We start from the raw sequence: 20,106 nt of genomic DNA on the forward strand, positions 1-20,106 counted from the left end.
GAAAAATCTTAGACCAGCACAGTAAGACTTGCAGGAGTTTGTGGTATTGTGTGTCTTCTGGGAAACTAGCTCAGTACAGTAAAGGCAGGCATCTTTTAAAAAGCCAACTTTCTTTTAAAACCTGGAGAACAGAGAAGTTGGAGAAATTGATCAAATTAATATAATATGCCCTCATCTCCATTGCCCTTCCTCTTGTTAGATTTGTGAAGATTTGACATTATGTCAAGGGACTTTCTCCACAGACTTCTATTGTCTCTGGTTACAACTCACATTTTCTGTATTCCTACAAACAGAACAGGTAGCTTAACCTTTGTTTTTCTTAAACTAGGTATATGGCTGGGGTTACAATGGCAATGGTCAGCTGGGTCTGGGAAACAATGGTAATCAACTCACACCTTGTAGAGTGGCAGCATTACATGGTGTATGTGTACTTCAGGTAAGTCCAAAGTAGAAGTAAACAGTGCATTAATATTGTATACGTCTTCAAAAATTTCACCCAATCTGAGTCATAAGCACGTTTCTAAATTCAGGATTTTAGTGTTCTAGTTCTTGTAAAATCTATTAAAACTGAAAGATTGTGGACAATCTTTGTAATGCTTGCTTTTGTATAACCTTGTGAATGTGTCAAAATGCTTCATTGCTGAATAACGTAAATAAACTATGCATACAACGTCATGCAGGTACCATCTCTATATATTGTGGGGCATGATGAAGTGAGGTATAGTGGGCGAGCTTGTAAGGAGTGATCAAGAACAGGGAAACTAAGAGGTTCAAAGGATTTGTCTTAATATCCTATCTAGACAGTGGGTTAGGAGTGAAAGGCTAGCAAGAAGTGTCTTACGGTGAAAGCCTAGGGCTAGGATTCAAGAGATCTGGGTTCTAGTTAGGACTGTCAGACTTGTATAACTTAGGTTAAGTGATTGTGTGACCCACCCAATTTTTTTCTCCATCTCTACAATAGATTAAAAAAAACCCTTACAGGGCTGTTCAAGCCTCAGTTCATTAGTTTGTAAAGCACTTTGGGATCTTGGGATTAAAAATTGTATGTAGTTGTCTAGTGTGAAAGATTTAACTGTTTCCGGAGGAATTACTGAAGTTTGTAATTTAGAGGTCAGAGAGACTACAAAGGAATTATACAAAGTAGTCCAAGGTTAAAAAACCTAAGACAAATTGTTTAGCTATTGTGGACAAAGAATGTTACTAGATTTTTTTTATATAATTCTATTTATTAAATGAAGAATTGCAGCAAACAGTGAGGAATAACCAATGAACACTAAGGCCTGGTCCACACTACCCCCCCACTTCGGACTAAGGTACGCAAATTCAGCTACGTTAATAACGTAGCTGAATTCGAAGTACCTTAGTCCGAACTTACCGCGGGTCCAGACGCGGCAGGAAGGCTCCCCCGTCGATGCCGCGTACTCCTCTCGCCAAGCTGGAGTACCGGCGTCGACGGCAAGCACTTCCGGGATCGATCCCAGAACATCGATTGCCTGCCGTCGGACCCTCCGGTAAGTGTAGACGTACCCTTTATTGCCAGTGCTTGAGGTTGTCTAGTACTTATTGCCAATGTATTTCATGTTAGCTTTAAGTATCAGGAAATAGCAGTTTCTGGTCCTAAATGGAGAATGATGGAGGTATTGAACGTACTTCAGACAGATTAATGTAATGAGTGTAATAATTTGTCTTCCACTTGTTTCTATTTCTGTTTAGTAGTAATCCTTGTAAATTTACTTACAGATTACCTGTGGCTATGCGCACACACTAGCACTAACAGATGAGGGTTTGCTCTATTCCTGGGGAGCTAACACTTATGGGCAGCTGGGAACTGGCAATAAAAGTAACCAGCTAAGCCCGGCGCAGATCATGATGGAAAAGGAAAGGTAATGTTGCTGCAGCTAACATATTTTTAGATTGGGTTGTGGGAGCATGCATTATGGAGTCTGTAGCTCTAGAAAGGTGTGTCTTGCTTTATGGATACTTGTTCCTGTTGTTTGTTAATCTTGTACTATACCATACTCTTATCCTACCTTTTTTCCTCTAAATTCTAGACAGGGTATTTGTAGTGGCTCCTATGCTAACATTTGAAAGTATGTATATTCTATACATATCTGGTGCAGAGATGTAACGGACAAGGAGGCCAAATGTTAATTTCAACAAGCCATTCCACCGATGACCTCTCTAATCAAAACATTTGGATTATATGTGCCAAGTTGTTATACTATATTGATGGCTATATTTGAAAAAAAATGCCTGGTATGTGATGATTCACTAGGAAAGTCAGCTGTCTGAGATTCTATAGTCAAAAGCCAACAATGTGTTTTGTAAGTGCCTCTTAACTCTGAAACACTTGGACATCTATGTCAATTTTTAATAAGTGATTTGCTCTCATTCTACCTAGTTCTGTTTGTGTAGTTATCTAATGGGCAAACAGTCAGCTTCTGGCTGCCTTTTCTTTATACAGCTAAAGTTTCCATTTGGGAAACCAAGGCCATTCGTAAGATGTCTTTGCATCTTTATAAAAGTGAGGTGACAAAGCTTTTCAGTACTGAGCCTGCTAAAAGTTCAACAAAACGAAAGATGGTAGAAAATAGTGTGTTTTTTGTGAAGGACTTCTTGAAGTGATAAAGAATCAGAAACGAAATTGGATGATGGAGAACACTGGTGGAAGGAAAGATAATACAGAATAGGGTTTTATTTTCTCTTAAATAGTCATTGAAGTGAGGTGCATGCAGAACTTAAATTCAGAACTGATCATGTCTTCAGGCTTTTTTTTTTTTTAAGTCTTCATTTCAGAAATATGAAGTGGATAATGCCTTGCTAATGATAAAATTGAAAAAATGTTCCAGAAAAAGCAATTTGTGGTGCTAAATTTCGATGAATCTACCCTCCCCTACTGAACTTATCTGACTAGTCTTTCTTGGAGTCCGTGCCTATGTGACAGCGTTTTCTGGTGGGATACATTTTAATTCTTGCTGCTCCCGTTGTCTATACATACTACCCAATCTGCCATCTATGTTAAATGCTACTAATAGAGGCTACTAGCAGATCCTGTTGAAGCGGAGTGCCATGCTGTCCCAAGGAATAAGTATGGTGTATCATTGAATTTGAGTTTTACGTTCAGGGTGAAGCCTAATAGCTTAAAAGGAAATCTGAGTTAACCTGGAGATGCAACCTTGAAGGAAAGAATTTGAGTGCAGATGTCCAGCAGGTAAAGGACCTCTATTTATCAAAGAAAGAAAAGGTCATGTGCTTGGTGCTCTACAAGACACATGCCACCTTTGACCATAGGAGCTTACATTCTAGAACAGGGCGGAGATAAGGCAAGACAAAAAAATAGGTTAGTGTCAGTGTTGGTGGAGTCCAGTTGGGGAAACACGGGTAATTGAGGGCACTGTGGAGTCGTGCATGGATTTGAAGGCAAGGAGTGGTTGTGGCCTCAGAAGGAGAGGAAGAGTTATTAACAGAACTTTCTTTTTAATGATTTTAATGTTGAGAGAGTTTGCTGTTGCTGGCTGGGATGGGCAGTCTTGGTAGAGGTGAGGTTATAGTAGTGGTATTGTGGGGGGTGAATTGAGAGTAGTAATTCCTGAGTGAGAAGAGGCAGCATGCTAAATTGCTGGAGTTACCAGCTGTGGATCCTATGGGATGCTCCAAAATCTTGGTGTCTGATGGGTCTTAATACTATTTTAAAGTGAAACAATGATTGTGTGTAAAATACTTAACTTGTTTTCTTTGTAAATTAGGATTTACTCAATGCTTAATTTGTGCCAGGGCTGAGCCCCGGCCCCTCTGCGCTTGGCAGTTCATAGCCCCGGCCCCTCTGGGCTTGCTTCATCAGTTATGAATGTAAAAAAAATTGCTTGAGCACCAGCACCACTTTCATTACAAATTTAAACACTGGATTTACCAATGAAAGTATCAAATTTCAGGATTTACCACCTGATACTCTATGCTGAAAGACAATTTTTGATCTATAATCTGATATTTGTGCTACTCCTAGATTGTCATATTGGGATACTGACTTTCGATATACAGAAGAAAAACTGCCAGGAAATATGATAAATTAGGTTTTATTGGAAGTTTTTTGTCTGATGTCCTCCACTGACTTTTTTTTTTTTTTAATGTGGACAAAACCTGAAACCCTGGCATACATATTTTTAACATGGGAAAACCAGAAGACCCAGCTTACTTTAAAACTAACGCTAGAACTTCCCTCCCAATTTTTCATTTCTGTGGCATTGTTCACCAGCTGAACAGAGATTCTGGATACATCCTTGCAATTCTTTTAATGGGAATGTGATTCTTCTCTGTTCGCATATAATCACTTCAGATAACAGTTTAGGGATTATTTGAGTAAATGGAGAACAGAATAGGTAAGTGTACAGCAGCAGCTGCAGTTCTTTAAAACACTGTGGACATAGTTTTTTAAAAAACTGTAAAACAATAGGTTTTTTTTAAAGAATGTGATTATTGAATAATGTGAATATTTAAAATGATAATCTTGTCAATTTATTTTCCAAACAGGCTTTAAACACTTGGGGGGGAAAAAACTAAATACAACACGTGAGGCCAAAAATAAAGGCATGTTTTACAGCAGGCTATATCTCTGTCTAAATATCAGAGCCCATCCAAAGAGGGACTGGGAGATTCTTTAGTGAAGTATTTTAAGAGCTTGTTTCAAAAGGCATTTTCACTGCACTGGTACTAATAATTTAAAATGAGAGAACTATCTCATAAAAGTGCTGTTTGAAGACAGAAGGCCTGGAACATGCACCATTAATTTGGGAATAGCTTTCCAGGCTACTTCTCAAATCTTGTTTTGTTACAAAATATAGATGTAGTAATTTCTTCATGCTTCTCCTTAGGCTTTGCTTACGTGTATTGCAATATCTGGTGATGTCTCTTTGTTTTAGAAATCTCTGCCTGTTAAGTGCCTATTGTGGGTGAGGTATGAAGAATGTTGGTTGAAAGACTTGTGAATATCATTTTCTGTAAATGTCATTGTAATCTGATATTGTATTGTCTTATATCTCTGTAATTTAATACTGAATCTGATTATGTGAAGGTTGTTCAGTTCGAATCGATACCCCATCAAAAGAAAATACAGGGCTACAGATAGCATATTCTCTACTTTTCCCACTTATACAATTAGGTTGTCTTTAATTTTATGCTTCTGTGATTTTTAAATATATGTTGTAGACAAACTCTGCATTTTCTTTTGATTTTTCTATTCACAGGGTGGTAGAGATTGCAGCCTGCCACTCTTCTCACACTTCTGCTGCCAAGACCCAAGGTGGCCAGGTGTATATGTGGGGCCAGTGCCGTGGCCAGTCTGTTGTTCTTCCTCACCTCACTCACTTCACTTGCACTGATGATGTGTTTGCTTGCTTTTCTACTCCTGCTGTGATGTGGCGCCTCCTCTCAGTAGGTGAGAGCAAACTGGGACATGTTATGCAGTGCTACAGCCAAAAAATCTAATGCTTGTATGGAACCGATTTCCTATTTAATTATAAATATTTGCAGCTTCAGAAAATGTGCTTTCTTATTAGAATCTGTATATTATAGTGGGGTGGGAGCTCTGCGATAGCTAAGGGTGAAAGCAGCTTACTGTTTAGCAATCAATGTTTAAGTGCTCTAAAATCCACATCATGTGCACTTGCCGTTGTCATGTACACTACTGGACTGCTAGAAATCCACCATGGGAAAAATAGAATAGACCACTGTGCTTCTCTGCTTGCATGACTCGCAACTCAGCATAGAAATGAAGGGTCTGTGTTGCCTTTGGTTGCAGATGCACTTCTCATATCACACCATGAGCAGTGGCAATTTGCTGACAGTAATCCCTGCACCAATCAGCATAGCTGTCGCTAACACAGTGGCGGGCAGTTGGAGCGCACTCAGATAAATAAAAGAATAGTATTGTGGGGCACAGCACACCACATGAAATGACACTCTTACTTAATCTTCCTTCATGCCTTCTTATTGTAGGGCAGCCTTGGCTGAAACATACTTGCAATATATTCCAAGGGGCTCTTGCCAGTTCATGCGGGGTGGGCAGAATTAAGGTTGCTAAGCTCATAGTTAGGTTTCCTGCAATGCCACAAATCTCTGAAAGCTTGTGCTACTACTGACTGTTGTACATTTTTATAGGTAAATGGAGGACTTCAATCCCCAGTGCTATTAATCAAGCACCTTTCACAAATGCTAACATAAGTTTTTTGGGGTTGTTTTAAAAAGTAAATCTGAGTTGTTGGTTTTTTTATAATTATTTTTTAGAGAGCAATGTCAGCTTGGGCACCACAAGTTCATAATACACGAGGACACTTTTTTCATAGCTGGGTCTGATGTACTGCACTTCCTCGCAGGAAGCTTAATCTACATTTTCCAGACCTGCATAGGATCTGTCCAAATGCTGTGGAAACTCAGTTTGGGAGTTTGCTCAAGTGGGTAATTTTAATAGTTTTCCAGTTTGAATAGTTTCCTTGGTAGCAGTTGCAAGGCTGTTGTACCAACCTCACTTTTCATGACATGCTTATCGGATGTTATGCTCTCATAATTGGCTCATAAAATGAGTGCTGACAACACTGAACCCCAGTCAGGACTACCAACATAGATCTGCCAGACATTTACTTCCTAAACATCGCGTAGTTACCCAGTGACCATCTTTTCTTGACTAGCCTGTTTAATTAAGCCACTCTGCAAATGTATGTATGTATTAGACAGAATGTATTTTGTTTTCAAAACCTTTGTTTTTTTTAGAGCATGAAGACTCCTTAACAGTAGCTGAGTCTCTGAAGAAAGAGTTTGACAGTCCAGAAACCTCAGACCTAAAATTCCGCGTAGATGGAAAATACATCCATGTTCATAAAGCTGTTCTAAAAATCAGGTAGTGTTCATGTTTCATGGCTTCTTGGTCAGCAATCCCTCTACTGCATAGAGAGCAACCCGTTAACTTGTCCTCTCAGAGAGAGCCATCTGCAGTGCTGTCAAAAGCGAAGGTGTACTTAGACTTTTTAAGACTGTTCACTATTATTGAAATTGTTTAAGCTTGTATTTTGGACTGCTGGGAAGGATGAGGGTGACACAAGAAGATCTTTAGAAATGAGGGGATTTGTCGGAATTAGTGTTTTGATGTCTTTTTATTTTTCGTGGGCCAGTAGCTGTCCTGGAAATTTCTCAGGTAATATAACCACATAGTTAACCAGATCTTTTAAAAACAAAGATAAGTAACTAAATAGTTAATTGCACTGACTGAATACACATGAACGAGACATGCTGTTTTTACATTTTATTTCTCTAAGTGTAACTTACTAGAATGAGATTGTTAAATACTAAATTTGAGAAGGGGCTGAACCGAAATACCAGTTCTTAACATTTTCTGAGTGTGGATCAATATCCAGATGTCACAGCAAGGGCCTATTTCTTTATTTAAAAAATTATTAAAGCCCTTTTTAAAATTCCATGTGTACAAAACTTAATTCTTTATTTCAAATTCTCATCTGTTGTATCACACACAAAATAATTGCTTTATTCTCGATGCACAAATATTACTTGCATTTGTTGTACCCCAGTATTGAGAAGAGAACATACACTTTTGGTATTTAATGACATTTATATTTAGAGATCTTAATTTATTGTAGAGAAAATGAAGGGAAGCTTTATTTCAAATGGTCTCTAATATAGTATACATGTATCCTATCACGGTATGCCAGATAAATGTTCTGCCTTCCTGTTCTAGATGTGAACACTTCAGAACCATGTTCCAGTCATATTGGAATGAGGACATGAAGGAGGTGATAGAAATAGACCAATTTTCTTACCCAGTGTATCGTGCCTTTCTTGAGTACCTATATACAGACAGCGTTGATCTGCCACCTGAAGATGCTATAGGTAGCACAGCCTTCTTTGGCCAAATTACATGATAAATCCAGAGACTTGATAAATGGACGAAAAAATGGGGGAATAAATGGTGCATGTATGGTCCTAAGACCAACATATGATCAGTTTCATGGTGATTACATTTAAAGCACAACTAAAGTAAACTCTGTTAACAACTTGCTACAGAAATAGTGCTGTGTAACTCTGAATAAATTGAGCAGCAAGTATCGGAGAGTAAAAGGTAGAGGAGGTGTTTAAATTACTCTTCTGAAATAAGCATTCGTACCTTTTGCTAAATTGAATCAATTATGCTTTGAAATGACTTCAAGAAAAAAATTCAGTCCCTATAATGGGGTAATTTTTACCCAGCACAGTGGACAAGCTCTGAGTTAAATTCTAGCTTTGATAGCAACAGTTGTGCACTTGGTACTTTCCCTGTTCTATAACCATGTACTTAACTTTTATGCACATGTGTAGTCCTGTTGATGTCAGTGAAACCACTTGTGCTTAGGGATAAGCTCCTGTGTAAGGGTATGTCTACACTACGAGAGTAGTTCGATTTTAGTTAAATCGAATATGTGCAATCGATATTAGAAAGTCGAACGTGTGTGTCTACACTAAGGACAGTAATTCGACTTTGTCAGTCCACACTACCAGGGAAAGCGTCGACATTGGAAGCAGTGCACTGTGGGCAGCTATCCCACAGTTCCCGCAGTCCCCGCTGCCCAGTGGAATTCTGGGTCGAGCCCCCAATGGCTTCTGGGTAAAAAATTGTGGCGAGGGTGCTTTTGGGTAACTGTCGTCATCCGTCAGTCACTACCGCCCTGCCTCCCTCCCTGAAAGCGCCGGCGGGAAATCAGTTCGCGCACTTTTTGATCAGTGACAGCGCGGACGCCACAGCACTGCGATCATGGATCCCGCTGCGACCATCGCTGCAGTTGTGGCCGTTCTCAACGCCTCGCACCTTATCATACACCTTTCCCAGAGGCAGATGCAGAGAAATCAGGCGAGGAGGCTACGGCAGCGGAGTGAGGGCCTGAAGTCGGAGAGTAGCACAGAGCTGTCAGAAACCACGACACCCAGCGCCGAGGACATCACGTTTGCAATGGGGCATGTGGATTTTGTTGAACGGCGATTCTGGGCCCGGGAAACAAGCACGGACTGGTGGGACCGCATAGTGCTTCAGGTCTGGGATGAATCCCAGTGGCTGCGAAACTTTCGCATGCGGAAGGGGACTTTCCTGGAACTTTGTGAGTTGCTGTCCCCTGCCCTGAAGCGCAAGGACACCCGCATGCGAGCAGCCCTGACTGTCCAGAAGCGAGTGGCCATAGCCCTCTGGAAGCTTGCAACGCCGGACAGCTACCGGTCAGTCGCGAACCACTTTGGCGTGGGCAAATCTACCGTGGGGGTTGTTGTCATGCAAGTAGCCAAGGCAATCGTCAAGGTACTGCTGTCAAAGGTAGTGACCCTGGGAAACGCGCAGGCCATCATAGATGGCTTCGCTGCGATGGGATTCCCAAACTGCGGTGGGGCTATAGATGGGACTCACATCCCTATCCTGGGACCGGGCCACCAGGCCAGCCAGTACATCAATAGAAAGGGGTACTTTTCAATGGTGCTGCAAGCACTGGTGGACCATCGGGGACGGTTTACAAACATCTACGTCGGATGGCCGGGCAAGGTTCATGACGCTCGCGTGTTCAGGAACTCTGGTCTGTTTAGACGGCTGCAGGAAGGTATTTACTTCCCGGACCACAAGATAACTGTTGGGGATGTGGAGATGCCTACAGTGATCCTCGGGGACCCAGCCTACCCGCTAATGCCCTGGCTCATGAAGCCCTATACTGGCGCCCTGGACACAGAAAAAGAACTGTTCAACTACCGGCTGAGCAAGTGCAGAATGGTAGTGGAGTGTGCTTTTGGCCGTCTCAAGGGGAGATGGAGAAGCTTACTCACTCGCTGTGATCTCAGCGAAACCAATATCCCCATCGTTATTGCAGCTTGCTGTGTGCTCCACAATCTGTGTGAGAGCAAGGGGGAGACCTTTATGGCGGGGTGGGAGGTTGAGGCAAATAGCCTGGCTGCTGATTACGCCCAGCCAGACAGCCGGGCGATTAGAAGAGCCCAGCGGGACGCGCTGTGCATCCGGGAGGCTTTGAAAGCCAGTTTCAAGGCTGAGCAGGGTACCCATTGACTTTTAAGTTTGTGGACACAGAAGCTGAACTTGCCCCCGTTTCTTTACCCAGTTGCCGTCGACTATCCTCTCCAATTACATACCCCCTTCACCCCCTTCCCAAAAAATAAAATCTGTTCTGTTTTGTTCATGGACACCGTTGTCTTTATTACTGTTTTCACGGGAATGTTTTAAACCTGGGACGCAGACTGTGGCGGGGAGCGGGTTTAGGGTTGTGATGCAAATGATGCTTCTAAACTCCAGGAATGACAGGCTCCGCGATGGTGGACTGGTTGTTTCAACGGAGCCTGCCAGCCCTCCTGGCCGGGACTGCGTGTATGTGTCGGCTATGTGACTGTCTTGCAGGGGGAGGAGGGTTACAGATCCCCTGCTGCGCGGCTCTGTGATCCAGGGTAAGGACCGCTGCATAAGATCTGTAACTGCCCTCCCCCGCCACCAAGTCACAGAGCAACACCACCGCCCCCACCACACAGAACATGAAAACCACCTCCCAGACTGACCAGGATAACTAGTCACTGCACTGTATATGTGCCCTGCTGCTGCACCTGCCCCCTGCTAAAGGTGACTGTCCTGTCCAATGACCAAGGCCCTTCCCCCCCCTCCAGACAGACTCCCCTCCAAAAGAAGAGGATGGAAACAGAAATGAACAGAAACGTATTCTTTATTAACAACCGCACATGGAACGGGGGGGTGAAACTTGGACGGGGTCTTGTGTGAGGCGGGTAGGAAAGGACTTTTCAAATTTTGGGGAATGAGAGCCTTCTAGTGGTAGAGCAGTCCGCAGGGGTGGAGTGAAATTTTTCCCGGCCCCTTCCACCCCTCCGTGTTTGGACTTTGGGTGAGGGGGGTATGGGACTTGGTGGCGGGGCAGGGCAGTTACAGAGAGACTGCAGCGGGGCTCTCTCCTCCTGCCTCCGGTCCTGCAGAACATCCACAAGGCGGCGGAGCGTGTCCGTTTGCTCCCTCATTAGTCCAAGCAGCGTTTGAGTAGCCTGCCTGTCCTCCTGTCGCCACCTCTCCTCCCGTTCAATGTTTGCCCGGTGCATTTGGGACAAGTTCTCCCTCCACTGTGTCTGCTGGGCTGCCTGTGCTCGGGAGCATTCCATTAGTTCAGCAAACATGTCTTCCCGTGTCCTCTTCTTCCTCCTCCTAATGTGCGCTAGCCTCTGGGCAGATGTGGCTGTGGGAATTGGAAAAAGGGAGTGAATTCCTGAGACAGAGCAATGTATCTGTGAACAGAGAACATAGTCTTTCTCTGTGAACAAGACCATGCAGAGCACCTATCACACGCGCACTGAGGACAAGGTCGAATTTTCGGCCCTCGCCTACAGTGCCTGCGGTCTTGCTGTGGCGAGCTGAGGAGCAGGGCAGGACACCGGACTTTGTCTAGATGGCAAACATGGTAAGCCGTAGACTTGTGGCCGCTTAAAACTTTAAGAGTGGCACTGGCCTCCTTTCACATAGAAAGCAATGCGAGTCTCTGCTGGCAGCAATCCTGCAAGCATGAACTCTGGCCCTGTCCCAGCCCCTCGCGGCTGTAAACCGCGTGGCTGTAAACCGGCGGTTGCAGTTCTGTAAAGGGACGGGCAAGCAGTCCCAATACTAACTTTCCCCTACCTAATTCACAGCAGGGAGTCATGCCTGACATCACCCTCCTGAAGGTCTCCGAGAGCCAGAAGGAGAAGATGCTCCGGGACAGCCTGCAGAAACCGGGGCCATTTGCTGCACTGCTGTGCAAGGCCATGATCCCGGAGTACCTGCTGGCGTTGTGGCAGGGAAACGTGTCCTACCACGGGGGGCCTAATAAGCTGTCCCTGCCCAGGAACCTGCTGATGAGGCTTGAAAAACACCTGCAGGAGGTGTATGAGGAGTTCTCCCCGGAGGATGTCGCCTCGATCCCCGGTTACATTGACCAGTTCTTGGCTTAGGTGCCCTTGGAGGGACAAATGACTGCAGGGTTTTGGGCACTATAATCATGAAGCGGACATTGTGAGATTTTTTTAAAATGGTTCGGACTATATATTGAGGCGCCCAAAGACGGAGTAATCATGATACACTTTGCACTGATTCCCCTTTTGTTTGACTTTCCTGTTTACATGTTTTTAAGCACTTTACCCACTGTTAATATTTTCAATCTTCCTGTTTTGTTGCAAATAAATGTTTACATGTTTTAAAGCACTTTAGCTACTGTTAATATTTTAAATATGCCAGTTATGTTGTAAATAAATGTTTGGATATTTAAAACACTTACTGCTTGATCCTTCCCCTGAATCTGTGTCTGGGGTAACGGCTGGGGAGGGTTGGTAGGGGATCTCTGTCAGGGTGATGAAGAGCTCCTGGCTGTCGGGCAAATCAGCGTTGTAAGCGCTGTCTACTGCCTCGTCCTCCTCATCTCCTTCCTCCTCTTCCCCGTCCGCTGAGGAACCGGCCGCGGACAATATCCCATCCTCAGAGTCCACGGTCAGGGGTGGGGTAGTGGTGGCGGCCGCACCTAGGATGGAATGCAGTGCCTCGTAGAAACGGGATGTGTGAGGCTGGGATCCGGAGCGTCCGTTTGCCTCTTTGGTCTTCTGGTAGCCTTGTCTCAGCTCCTTGATTTTCACGCGGCACTGCGTTGCATCCCGGCTGTAGCCTCTCTCTGCCATGGCTTTAGAGATCTTCTCATAGATCTTTGCATTCCGTCTTTTGGAGCGCAGCTCGGAAAGCACGGACTCATCTCCCCACACAGCGATGAGATCCAAGACTTCCCGATCCGTCCATGCTGGGGCCCTCTTTCTATTGGATTGCACGGCCATCTCTGCTGGAGAGCTCTGCATCGTTGCCACTGCTGCCACTGCTGCTGAGCTCGCCACGGTGTCCAAACAGAAACTGCGCTTCAAACTGCCCAGACAGGAAAAGGAATTCAAATTTTCCCGGGGTGTGGCTGGTCAGAGCATCCGAGCTCGGACTGCTGTCCAGAGCGTCAACAGAGTGGTGCACTGTGGGATAGCTCCCGGAGCTATTACCGTCGATTTCCATCCACACCTAGCCTAATTCGATATGGCCATTTCGAATTTAGCGCTACTCCTCTCGTTGTGGAGGATTACAGAAATCGATTTAAGGAGGGCTCTATGTCGAACTAAATGGCTTCGTGGTGTGGACGGGTGCAGGGTTAATTCGATATAACGGCGCTAAATTCGACATAAAAGCCTAGTGTAGACCAGGCCTTAGTGTTAGCAGGATGGGGCTTAAAGTAGTGAAAAGGCCTCTTTCTTCTTGAATGTCAGTAAAGCTGATTTTCTGAATAACACCCAATGTAATTGATATATGGTGGTGTGTGTTGGGGAATGTCTATGCTGCAGCTGGGAGTGTGCTTCCCAGCCTGGGGAGGTACAGACATGCACCAGCTCCACTCAAGCGTGGACTCTTAAGAATAGCAGTATTGACGTTGTGGCCCGGGCGGCAACTTGGACTTGCTCAACCCTTTGGTCCTCATGTGAGTGATTAGCCTGATTCACCACCCACTCTGCAATGTCCACGCTGCTATTTTTAGTGTGCCACTTCAAGCACAGCTAGCACGTGTCTGCCCAGGCTGGGAGGTAGGCTCTCAGCTGCAGTATAGATATACCATACTTCACACAGAGAATGAAGACAGTTTGGAGCTTGCCTTGATACTGTAAAAGCAGAGATTGAAAGTGGCTAATATAATGGCATTTTAATTTCAGGACTTCTGGATTTGGCTACATCTTATTGTGAAAACAGATTGAAAAAACTGTGTCAACACATTATCAAGAGAGGAATTACTGTGGAAAATGCATTTTCATTGCTCTCTGCTGCAGTGAGATATGATGCAGAGGTAAACTTCTAAAGATTAAATTCACTAAATAGACTACCTCTTTTTGACCAGAACCATGGAGCATAGCACACAGCTTTTTATCTCCGTTTTGATTGAGGGAAAATTGCTCGTTGCATTGAGAATTTGAGCAGTAGGGTTCTGGTGCTGTTCCTTGGACTCTGTAGTCCATTCTGTTCAGAGCAAAAGCCATATCTTTGTATTAAACTTGTAGTAGACAAATTAACTAGCACTTTATATAAAAAAATGACTTATTTTAATCAAGCCACTGAATGAAGCACAATATAAGTAACTTTCATATGGTCTAGTTCATGATAGCCATTTTATGCTGTTTTGCCTAGCTTCATAATGCATCGCTCCATGTTATCTGGAAAAAAATTCCGTGCTGAAAACTTTCTATCTAGAGGCTGAAAATATTACTTTGCAAATAAAGGGCAGGCTTTAAAAAGAAAGCAAAACCTGGAGATTCTAAAAGTTCTGCCGATTGGTTTTATAACACTAATCTTTGCTTAATACGTTTAAATATGTACACAGTACAAGTTGCAGCTTTTTAAATCCTCTTCATGTGTTTGGGATTTTTCTTGTAATATTATTGATGGCAGGGTACTGACAGCTGCGTCTGAACTTTCGTTAACAAAGTTGTTAAGAAGTAGGTGACATAATAGGCACCAGATGGACCTATTTGCTCCCTCTTGATTTACGCTTGGATATAGGCATCAGCATTTTGGTGCCATGAAAACTTCCATTATCTTGTACACAGGGTAGATTGATTTAAATCAAAGCAATTTTAATCACCAGTTTAAATCAGCAAGCAGGAAACTTTGATTAAATCATTGATTTTAATCTTGTTTTGCATTTGTACTTTTATTTCCTAAAAAAAAATTGAATCTCACCGGTTGGTAACTATTAAATGTTGATTTGCAACTAAATATAGCCTTTACACTAAATGTGGTGGTACTTTTATCCACATTTATTTAAGAAACTATGTAGCTTAAAATAACTGTATTCTGTCTTAATTTTTGCATTTTTATTAAGTTAGTAAATGGTGAATGATGCTTTACATATTTAGTAGATTTTTTTACTCAACAGATTAATTTTTTTAGTCATGATTTGTGTCAAGCTGCATTTGGTTGGAAGTGGGAATGCAATTAAAAATGCACAAAAACTGTAATTTAAAATTGCTTTTCATTAGTTAAATGAAACTACCTTAAATGTGCTAGATGCATAAGAAAAAATAAGTTTCTATCAATACCTGTTTTGCATTTAAAACATTGATTTATTCAACAAAGGAAGTATTATCTGTAGTTAGTAAAATAAACTGTTCTTCTGGTGACCATCTCCATCAAGATTTTAGAATTAGTAGAACTCATCCTCTCACCTGGTTTTTATTCTTCTGGCGTATGGCTTCTGAGGGCACAAACGATGAATTAGATGTTGAGTAAGTGGTGGAGCCATTCTCATGGCAGTTCTTATTCGTAGATTGGAAGAGGAAAACAATATTTCCTGTTTTTTTTTTTTTTCCAACTCCCAATCAGTGTCTCAGTTTTGAAATAACTAGGCATTGAGCTGAAGAAGTTGAACAAACTAAAATGAAGAAAAATGTCCTCTGTACCTGTAATTCTCTACTGCTGTCAAAGCTGGTTTTGCGCTTCAACAAACTGCTTATAGATTGTTTAGCCAGTGATTTCTACCAGCTCACTGGTTTGGCTTTCTTTAAAACTTTGGCAGCAAACATGTACTGCTTTAATATTTGTATTCAATTTACAATCATTTTAATAGACTATATTAAGCTTAGGCTTTTAATATAGGTTGTCATAAATTTATATATAATTTTAATTTTAAATACACTTTTCTTTTTAAAAATAAGCCTATTTAATTTAAATCTGGTTTAAATGAAAAATAGTTATCTTGACTTCTTTAATTTATTTTTATCCTCACTGAATTTAAATTGCATTTTCCTTTTATGTAGTGTGTAGTTCCTTCAAATATGTGGGAACCAGAGACTACAATTCTGGGAATAGAAGACAATTATGTCTGGGTATTCAGGCATCAAACGTTGTACACATCTAGAATGACATATCCAAATTCTTTAATTACTGAACTGATAATGGAAATAAGTTTATTTCATTGTAATCTGATTTTTATTGTTAAGTTAAATATAATCAAAGTAGAATACCTTAAGTGTAATATCTGTTCCTACAATGGAATAAAATGGCAGGAAGTAAAGCTCATCATGGAGCTAGCTAACTGAACTATGAAGTCAGACAAATGGTATATGAAGGGGAGATGCAAATGACATTTTTCGCATTATGAAGTAATATTTAACTATTTTGCTGTTTAATCAGATCAGCTGGCAGACTCCTCTCCTAGGGTCTGCAGGTCCTGAAGGTATTTACTTCTTGATTTCCTTTGGCATTTGTTACTCAGACTAGCTTTTGTTACTAAATGTGCGACTCTGCTGCAGCTAGATACTTTTCTATAGGCTGTTCACTCTTACGAAAGATTGTGTTGCTTCATAGATCACACATCATGTGCTTTGTAGCGACCAAAATGCGCATACATATACATGTGCAGTTGTGCTTACTTCAAAGCTTAACTTCATCTGTTAAAAGAATTGCAGTCATCTCAACCCTTTTTTGTTTTGGAGATAACAGACACAATACAAAGCTTTTTATTTGAAATGGAAGGTTATCTATTTTAATTTCACAAAGCCAGGTGTGACATCCATGGATGTGGTTTGGGAGGTGGAGGTGAAATAGTCCTGCAGAATGCGTTTCCCGTGTGCCTTCATGATTCTCCCTTTTAAAGAGTGGGAAAAGAAACAGTTACTCTGCTGCAGGATGTACATTCTGCCTTTTGCTGATTGAGGTTTGTGTACAGTCTGCCTTACTGATTGCCAGGTGTAAAAGCTAAACCAAAGCAAAATGGAAGGCTCTGCACTGTGGTTCTGAGCTTCTCTTGGGCATCTACAACATTCAGAAGACTGACTTTAAATGTCTCTAGAATCTATAATTACATGTGCAGTAAGCTAAATGGCAAGTTCAGATGACTTTAGTAATGTAGTTAGTTCATGGGATATCCTTTCTCTAGAAAGCATCAGTTAAAACTGCATCATCTATTTAAAATACTTCCATATCGTGAAATTGTATACTTTTCCAGTACTGAGATGCAGTATGTTTCTCTGGGATTAATGACTGGCTGAATTGTAATGGCCAGCATTACACTGTAGGTCCAGTTTCTCCCTGCAGCTAACTAATCACTGAAAGTATCTTGTGCCTCTATCATTTATCACTATATACACTGAGGTTTTACTTTGTGATCCAGTGTGCAAATATGACTTATCTAAATCTTCTGCAGAATTCTAAACTTTCCAAAGTGTCTTCCTGTAATGATAATACTGCTTGTATTTTTGTTACTCTGACTTGGAGCATGGGAATCTTATTAATAAAGTACTGTAATACAGTAAATGTGTACGTGATGTAGTTTTATTTAAAATCGGTTTAGTCCATTTGTTATAAAAATTCACAGCTATGTTCGGCCTTTCATAAACCTGTTACTTATTACATAGACGCAACACAAGCCAAGACATGCATGCAGCTCCAGAGATCCTGATCTTAAACCAGGGCATTTTCTGTATTGCTGTGTCAAGAAAGGTTGACTTGGTGTCAATGAGCTTACTTTCCATCCTGGCCTAAAGTGCAGAAATGCAAATATGGCTTTACCTAATCACACTTGCAAGTGGCTTGACTCTCCTTAAAACTATTATATATTCTGTAGGCTGGATATTGAAGTAAGACTAGACTAGATGGGGTCTGTCACATTAACATTCTACTCCATGGGGAGGCGGGATGGAGGGGGAGATACTTAAATAGGATGCAGTAGTTCTTACTATAACAGATTGTCCGAACCTAGAATTGTAGCATGAAAGAGAAGATTCCTCTCTCAATGGAACAGTTGGCTACTTTAATCATCTGATCATCTGGGGTTTATGGCTGACTTTGCTGTGGGCTGCAGAATTAGTAACTCTGTGTAATATTAATACCATGTGAGTGCAGTGTGAGAATTGTTTGAGGCACTTTTTGTTCTTTAGATGGAAGGCATTCTATAAATATTTAGGCTGTGGGTCAGACTTTAGTGTGGTGTAGAATTAAAGTATGGGACTTGGGCTGCCTTGTGCCCAATACATTCCTGCTAAATATTTCCATGAGAAACAAATAGAGCCATCTCAGTACTGGTTTATTCCTAGTGGACATAAAGGTGTCCTGCATGAACTTTAAAGAAATCTATAAAGACATCTCCATCTAAATCAGGGGTGGCCAACCTGAGCCTGAGAAGGAGCCAGAATTTACCAATGTACATTGCCAAAGTGCCACAGTAATACGTCAGCAGCCCCACATCAGCTCCCGCTCCCAGCGCCTCCCACCCACCGGCAACCCTGCCAATCAGTGCCTCCCCCTCCCTTCCCGCACCTCCCAATCAGCTGTTTTGTGGAGTGCAGCAGGCTCTGGGGGGGAGGAGGGAGGAGCGAGGGCACAGCAGGCTCAGGGGAGGGGGTGGAGTGGGGGCAGGGCCTGTGGCAGAGCCAGGGGTTGAGCAGTGAGCACCCCCCGGCACATTGGAATGTTGGCACCGGTAGCTCCAGCCCCGGAGTCAGTGCCTATACAAGGAGCCACATATTAACTTCTGAAGAGCCGCATGTGGCTTCGGAGCCACAGGTTGGCCACTCCTGATCTAGATATACTATGCTGTAATTAGCTTTTTCTCTAAACCAGTGCAACATCACTCCATTAGGTAAACCAGTGCAACTTTGTATTTAGACCAGGCTTTAACGTGGAAATGGAAGAACTGAATTTTCTCAATCCAGTCTTGGGTATCATTTTTCAAAGATGGCTTTTACTCATCTTTCCATTAGCTGTCAGTGGAATGTAGACATAATTTCCACCCTGGATGCTTCCTCTGAAATAGCTAAAACCAATCCAGTCTACGAACACTCTTGACCAGGGTAGGGGAAACTTTTGAGGTGAGATGAGGCAGTTCAATCTGTTTTAAGTAAAATATGCTGTTGTGAATAGTACATGGGTTCTCAAAGTGAGAGTTGTGAACATGTTTGAAACGGTCATGAGCACCTTCTGTTCTTTATGGCTAGTTTGGAGGATCTATTTTTTGTTGCAATGTGGGGCACGGTATGGAAAAGGTTGACCACAGCTGGGATAATGTATTTACGTAGCTCTCTAATCTGTTTATAATTCTACTGTAATTACACAAGAGATGTAAAAGCATTTGAGCCTGGTTCTAAATAGTCTCTTATGGTGTAACCAAAGCTAATAAAAAGGCTTTTTGTTTTGTTTTGTGTCTAGGATTTAGAAGAATTCTGCTTTAAGTTTTGTGTCAATCATTTGACGGAAGTGACACAGACTGCAGCGTTTTGGCAAATGGATGGCCCCCTGCTAAAGGAATTCATTGCTAAAGCCAGTAAATGTGGAGCCTTTAAGAACTGAAACACATGGCTGTAAGTTTTGGATGACGTAGGGTTGTACCAGTCATAGCTGGTTTGCTGTATTCATGAATAACAGGCTTGTGTAACCCTGCAGGTGAAGAAAAACAGAACAAACCTAATTGATTGCATTATTTTGGGGTTATAAAACTCTATACAGAAACTGCAGCAAATGTTCTGTGTGCTGTATCCATGCTTTTAAAAAAGTGAACTGTTGCAAGAGATGCAAGTCAGAAGGTTAACATTAACTTACATTTGGAGAGCTGGAAATCTTCACGTTGCTGTTTTTGAGTTTACTGTACTTCTGAGGTGGAAAAATTGAAGCAGGAGGATGGTTTTGAGTGCTGATGAGAGGATTAATCATTTGGTGCCTGGAATTGGGATTTCTTAACTTGATCTGTTGGGACCTCCAGGGAGTTGCAGCATAGGCTGAACTGAGCCATTGAAACATTTCATGTAAATGTTAGCTCTGTAGAATTACCCTGAAGGAACAAACAGGACTGATTTCTTTGTATTGTGGTTGCATGATTATGAATTTGTGACAATTTTGCTATGTATAAATAATCAAATGTATCCAAGGCTTAGAGGAAACTGCAGAAAAGATAATGTTGCTATAAAATATACTCAGAGAAAATTTACTAATCGAATTGGAAGTAAACCTGCTCATCGGGGATACCTTAACATGCAAAGGGCAACATATAATCT

At 42.0% G+C, this 20,106-nt stretch overlaps 1 protein-coding gene across 1 annotated transcript; it reads left to right on the forward strand.

Annotated features, from left to right (window-relative positions):
* Window positions 1–328: 328 nt before the first annotated feature.
* On the forward strand, window positions 329–19,509 carry LOC112114692 (RCC1 and BTB domain-containing protein 1; the record flags this gene model as incomplete). The annotated part of the gene is made up of 7 exons (XM_026656226.2): window positions 329–436; window positions 1,741–1,883; window positions 5,241–5,431; window positions 6,763–6,889; window positions 7,742–7,893; window positions 13,780–13,910; window positions 19,265–19,509. Coding segments are annotated over 7 exons (993 nt in total), but the record flags the coding sequence as incomplete, so codon positions are not given.
* Window positions 19,510–20,106: the final 597 nt, after the last annotated feature.

This window comes from Terrapene carolina, unplaced genomic scaffold, assembly GCF_002925995.2.
Source record: "Terrapene carolina triunguis isolate 2854851 unplaced genomic scaffold, T_m_triunguis-2.0 Scaffold16, whole genome shotgun sequence".
In the NCBI taxonomy this organism is placed as follows: Eukaryota; Metazoa; Chordata; order Testudines; family Emydidae; genus Terrapene; species Terrapene triunguis.